Below are 6,114 nucleotides of genomic sequence, written 5' to 3'. Positions count from 1 at the left end.
GAGTGCTGTGGGGTTTGCTGTGTCCTCGGCCTTTGCCCCGTGCCCTTTCTGCCATTTTACCCATCAAGGCTCTCAGCTTTGATTCGCAGTTTACAGTTTAATGGCTCTGAGTTTGGTAATTCACACCGTGCTTGCTGAAATCTCCTGGTTTCCCCTGTTAGCTCAGCAGACCCTGCAGTGTGTTTCGCACGTGGAGTTGCTGTGCTGGGTCATCGTGAAAAACGCGTATTTTATTATTGGCTTTTCGCAAATATTAAAATTAATATTTTATGTGTTATGTTAGAAAGTTATGCTGTATTCATTTTCTTAAGTAGTGTGTTAAATATAGTTTTAGGGTATAACAAAATGTTAAAATAGAAACGATGCTATATAAGATTTTTTTTTGAGAGAGGACTCACAGCGAGATGATAGCAGCCGCAGGACACCTAAATCTTTCAGAGAAAGAGAATTTATTGCTCCATTATCAGAAGAAATTAACTTCTTGCCTCGCTCAGTCCTGAAGATGCTGTCAGGATTCAGAGGAAGAAGCTGACACTGCCCAGACAGAATGCTGTGTTTGAATGGAATTTATGCATCATGGATGAGGTGTATGAATATGCAACAGGCTGTTGCTTTTAAGGGTTAATCCTCTGTTAACGTGGGTCTTTTTTGGGCTTATTTTGCCTAGAAAAAGGTACTGTCCATAACTCTTCGTCTCGATTGTCTCATATTGTCCTAATCTAAATTGTCCAAATTATTATTATACTAATTATATTGCTATTTTTATAACCATTTGATTACCATTAAACGTTTAAAATTTTTAAACCAAGTGATTGGCGTTTTTCACAGTTATGTAAGCAGATACTTCCCTTGGCAATTCCCAGCGCTGGTGGTACCAAGGATCTTACATCTATCTCCCTGTGCATGTAACTCTGACACTTTGGTATGGACACACAACCCATTTCCAAGAATATTTGGAGAGCATGTAAGCAATATTTTTACTTTATAAAACATTCCAGTTTTTAGGGTTGTGTGACCCAAAAGCAGAGCTGGACTTTCCAAGTCATACAACAGTGGAGGCACAGGTGGTCTGGCTGCACTGCAGGAGCACAGAGGGTTCTTTTGCTGTCACCAGTGTAATGGGCAAGAAAGGAAAAACCAATGGGATCCTGGGCTCCTAAAAGTCCTGTTTTTAATCTCTTTGCCTTTCCAATGCGGGAAGTTCTTGGATTCCCTGGGGCTCCAGCTGTGTAGGCTGATCCCTGTAAGCCCTGCTGGGTTTTTTGGCCAGACCTCCTTGGCTACAGCACAGTGCCAGGACCTCTCCTGTAGTTCAGTACCTTTTCAAGCCAGTCCTTATATCCCTGTGTTCTGTGGTCCCAAGGTAGGGTGGAAGTGGAAATGCCTGGCACTGTGCACACCTCTCTCACCTGCCCAAAATGAATATTTTGCCAATATCCTGAGTCCCAGTGGCAGAAGACTGGGTAAAGAACAGCAAGTGAAACTGGAGCACAGATACTTCCTTCTCTTGCAGTTTTATTTAAAAAAAAAAAAAATCCAGGGTGGGACAACATGGGAAATCAGGAAGGAAGGTCCTGCCTTTGGTTCCCACAATGGGAGTTCAGAAGGGCTGATTCTAAGTGGCTGTGTCTTCCTCCTCCTCCTCCTCTTCTTCCTCTCCCTTTGAGGCATGGGTCTCATAGATGACAGCACAGACACCGGCCAGCCAGGCTGCCATGGTGCCAGCAAGGAATATGCAGAAGCCAACGAGGCCCAGAAAGACATAATCCTGCTTGTGCAGCTGGGTCAGGCAGCTGAAGTGGAGCTGTGCCTCTGCTGCTGGCATCCTCAGGGCACGCAGCCCTGCTGGGGTGTAGCAGGTGATGTTGTCAGCATCTGCAGAGAGATGAGCAGAAGCAGGACTCTCTAGCCTGTATCATAATTTAATGAATAGGAGTGCTGGTAGAGAAATTATGGGAGTGCTTGCTAAAAGCCTGAAAAATAGCTGCAGACTTCATGCCCTCCCCCCGCCTCCCCATGGCATGGGTAAAATCTGACAGCCAAACTCATGCCAAACCTGTGCTAAACCCTTGCCAAACCACAATTCCCACGTTGCCAGGATATTTTTTGCAGTGTTGGCTCCATAGGATTATATTGCCCACTGGATTATGCCACCATGGCAAACTGCTGTCCCTGCCCCCCTCATCTCTGCTGATTGAGCACTTTCATCTTCACATAAGAGCACCTGTGTTTGCTGTTTTTTTTTTTTTAATCTCAAACACCTTCTGAAGTGATACAGGCTAAATTATGCTGGAATAATGAGGCTGCTGTGGGTTTGAGAAGGAGGGTGGTTTGCAGTCAGGCACAGCCTTACCTGCTCTGTGAGGCAACTCATCAATGATTCAGTTCCACTGAAATAACAACCCATACCCTGACATATTGCAATATCTGCCCTGATAAAACAGATGCTGCCTGCTCCCTTTCAAGTTAGTGAAGGATCATTGTGGTGCAGCGTGTGCCCCCAGCCATCCTCTGTGGGTTTTGAACCCCACAGACATGGTCACTGTGGTGGGGACATCCTGGATGGACAGGATGGAAGAGCCTGAGGGAAAGGGAGCACTGCTCCATGCATGGGATGGAATGGGAGTGGTGGAGGGCAATTTTTATTGCATTGCACTGTATTGTATATGGCTGAGTGATGTTGTTCATGCTGATCTCACTGCTGGTCCTGAGTAAATCTGAAGAGCTTTTATCTCTCTGTCACCCAAATCCATCCAAACTTGGGCAGCTTTGTGTCAAAACTCTGTTGCACAGATATTTCTGAAAGTCAGGAGCCTTGCTAAAGGCCAGGCTGGGGTCTGGTTGCAGCAGATTCCAGGGCTCTGTCCCAGTATCCCTTTGGCCTGGAACAACCCTCAGTTTAAGGCTGCATTTCCCACACCTCCCCTCCCCAACAGCCTGCAATGAGCTTTATTCTCCTGTTGCAGGGTTCAGTGGGTTATCTCCAATCTCACCGCTGAGAGCTGTACTTTATTCCACTGTTCCATAATTGCCTGTATGTGGAAAAAGAAACCCTTTATTGTCTATAAGGAGCTTACTACACCTAATAAAGACACTGAGACATCTTTAATTCAGTTCTGTCCTAACACCAGCTTCCAGCTGCCCTTCCCTTTTTTCCCCTTGGGCTCTTTTGTAGCCCTCTCTTATTCAGTGGACAGACTTTCTCAACCAATTTCTCTCTTGCAGCCCTCTCTCACCATTTTTGTGCCCTGCATTACTGAAACCAAAGCTTTTCTTGTTCATGTGTGCTGTGCTGTGTCTCTTTCCAGTCTGGAAAAGCTACGTCCATGTGCTGCAGCTGCAAAGCAAAACATCACCCTTGGGACCAGTGTTTTTATGGGAAAGGGAACTGGTGATTGCCCTGCCTCAGCCTCTCCAAGGCCCAGTTATAGAATCTCTCAATATGAAGAGTAACAGCTGACTTTGGGGTGGAGACAAGGCAGGAAATTCACAGCAATGATTTTCCCAGCGCACATCTCCCTGGAGCTGTGTGGGGCTCCTCATTCTGGTGCTGCAGCCATGGGGTACTGTGCCCCCAGGGACACCTGAGGCTGGATCCAGGTGTTTTAGGGAAGCAGCAGTGTCCCAGCTGTACACCACACCTGCCTGGCTGAGGATGGGAACAAGAGGGATTTTTCATGTGCATAACCCAGCTGCTCCCATCCCTGGTTTGTGTGACAGCAGAAAATGGCATGCAGTGAACTGAACTTTTGGGAAGGAGAACAGAGGCCTCTCTCTGTTCCACACACATCTGTGCTCACACAGCCCTCACCTGGAAAATGCACATCGCTCTCCATCATCCAGGTGATGAAGTCCAAAAAGGAACAGTTGCAGTGCCACAGGTTGTCACTGAGCCCCAGAAGCCTCAGGTTGGGCAGGTCCCGGACGGTGCTGGTGTCCAGGAAGGTCAAGCCTGTCCGGCTCACATCCAGGTGCCTCAGCCAGGTGTTGTTGGCAAAAGCATCTTTCTCAATGGCCACAAGGTTGGGATTGTCCGAGATCTTCAGTACCACCAGGCTGAGGAGGTGGGAGAAGGTGCTGAAGGTGACCTGGGAGAGGTTGTTGAAGCTGAGGTCCAGATAGACGAGCCTGGCCACGCCAATGAAAGTGAAATCCAGGTCATCCCCCAAGAGGTTCTTTCTGCAGTCCAGATAGACCAAATCAGCCAGGAAGCTCAATTCCACTGGTGGCAGGTACGAGACGTTGTTTGCTGCCAGAATCAGCTGCCTGGTGTCCAGAGGGATGTCCACAGGGAACTCCTGCAGCTGCTGCCCGGTGCAGTTCACCTCCAGGTACTGACAGCTACACCTACTCGGGCAGCTGATCCCCTGGGATGCCATCCCCAGAAGAAACACGAGGCTCAGGGACCGTGGGCTACCTGAAGGAAACATGATTTGAGAGCTTCCAGGCCGCTTAGCCCTTCATGGACTGCAAGCAGCCCTGTGGCAGCTGCACTGCCCTCCCAGCCATGCCGAGGAGGTGTCCAGCTGCAAGGCTGTTGGGAAGCACTCTGTGGCTCACCTGAGCCCTTGGCAGAGTGCCCAGCTGGAAACCGAGCCGGGCTTTTACAAGGGCAAGTGTGGAACGGCGGCTGGAGCGTCTCTGTCTCACACTCGGTGCCAGGTGACACCTCCGTGGTGTCAGTGGCTTGCAGAAGCCGCCTGCTTTTGGGGACACTGCTGTGACCTTGGTGGCCTGATTCCAGCTGGGTGGAGGTGTGGGAAGCTGTGCATGGTGTGGGAGCATCGGAACTTTGTGGGGAGAGTGTGAACAGCCCAAACTTTATCAGAAGTGGTATTGTGAAAAATGCATATTTTATGATTGGCTTCTTGCAAATATTCAAATGAATATTATATGTGTTATATTAGAAAGTGACGCTGTATTAATTCTCTTAAGTAGTGTGTTAAATATAGTTTTAGGGTATAACAAAATGTTAAAATAGAAACTATGCTATGTAGGATACTTTTTTCCTTAAGAAAGGACTCACACTGAGATAGCAGCCACAGATCACCTGAATCTTCCAGAGAAAGAGAATTTATTGCTCCATTATCAGGAGAAATGAACTTCTTCCTGCCTCGCTCAGCCCTGAAGATGCTGTCAGGATTCAGAGGAAGAAGCTGACACTGCCCAGACAGAATGCTGTGTTTGAATGGAATTTATGCATCATGGATGAGGTGTATGAATATGCAACAGGCTGTTGCTTTTAAGGGTTAATCCTCTGTTAACGTGGGTCCTTTTTTGGGCTTATTTTGCCCAGAAAAAGGTACCCAAACTGTCCGTAACTCTTTGTTTCTATTGTCTCATATAATCCTAATCCAAATTGTCCAAAATTTTATTACTCTAATTATATTACTATTTTCATAACCATTTTATTACTATTAAACTTTTAAAATTTTAAAAACTTTTAAAATAAAAAAAAAATTGGCATTTTTCACAGTGTCACACTGCAAGGGGTGGTACTGGTTAGGCAAGAGTCCTGTGCAATGCTGGGCTGGCTCTGTCTCCTTCCAGTAGCCAGGAGGTTTTATCTCATGTGGAGTAGCATGTCCAGGTCTGGGGATCTCAGCACAGGATATGGAGATGTCAGAGCAGATCCAGAGGGGCCATGAAGATGCTCAGAGGGCTGGAGCAACTCTGGTGTGGGGACAGGCTGAGTTGGGGCTGTGCAGCCTGGAGATGATTCTGGGGAAAACCTCACCTAAAGGGTTTTTGGAAAGGAGGAAGAGTGACTTATTACACAGGCAGGTAATGAAAGAACAAGGGCAATGGCTTTAAACTGAAAGAGGGCAGGTTTGGAGTGGATGTTGGGGAGAAATTCTCCCTGGGAAGGTGATGAGGCACAGGTTGCCCAGAGACGCTGTGGTTACCCCATCCCTGGAAGCGTCCAAGGCCAGGTTGGACAGGGCTTGGAGCAACCTGGGATAGTGGAAGGTGTCCCTGCTCATATCAGATGGAAAACTAGGTGAACTTTAACGCTACTTCCAGGGATTTTATGACTCTTGCGGAGGCCGTGCCAGCCCCGCCTGACAGCTCCACAGGGACGCAGCCGCCTCAACCCACCCTTCCCTTCCCGGC

The 6,114-nt window shown here is 47.7% G+C and overlaps 2 protein-coding genes across 2 annotated transcripts in view; one reads left to right on the top strand and one right to left on the bottom strand.

Annotated features, from left to right (window-relative positions):
* Positions 1-1,615: 1,615 nt before the first annotated feature.
* LRRC52 (leucine rich repeat containing 52) lies at positions 1,616-4,430 on the bottom strand. Its single transcript, XM_005430878.1, has 2 exons — positions 3,812-4,430; positions 1,616-1,875 (listed from the first exon to the last, which is right to left on the bottom strand). Exons 1-2 carry the CDS (start codon positions 4,428-4,430, stop codon positions 1,616-1,618), a joined length of 879 nt encoding a protein of 292 aa, XP_005430935.1.
* Positions 4,431-5,619: 1,189 nt separating this feature from the next.
* Positions 5,620-6,114, top strand: part of NUF2 (NUF2 component of NDC80 kinetochore complex) — a gene marked incomplete at its 3' end in the record, with an annotated part of 4,036 nt that continues 3,541 nt past the window's right edge. Inside the window, exon 1 of the mRNA XM_031065191.1 lies at positions 5,620-5,784. Coding sequence (XP_030921051.1) covers positions 5,620-5,784 — 165 coding nt within the window. The remainder of the gene's footprint in view (positions 5,785-6,114) is intronic.

The sequence above is a fragment of the Geospiza fortis genome, unplaced genomic scaffold, assembly GCF_000277835.1.
Source record: "Geospiza fortis unplaced genomic scaffold, GeoFor_1.0 scaffold250, whole genome shotgun sequence".
Classification (NCBI taxonomy): Eukaryota; Metazoa; Chordata; class Aves; order Passeriformes; family Thraupidae; genus Geospiza; species Geospiza fortis.
Note: the sequence above shows the minus strand (reverse complement) of the source record. Positions and strands in the feature narration are given on the sequence as shown.

Coding starts and splice junctions, on each gene's coding strand:
- LRRC52 (XM_005430878.1), bottom strand. CDS start 4,430: ATGTTTCCTTCAGGTAGCCCACGGTCCCTGAGCCTCGTGTTTCTTCTG. Junction 1,876..3,811: donor GAGCGATGTGCATTTTCCAG/GTGAGGGCTGTG, acceptor ATCTCTCTGCAG/ATGCTGACAACATCACCTGC.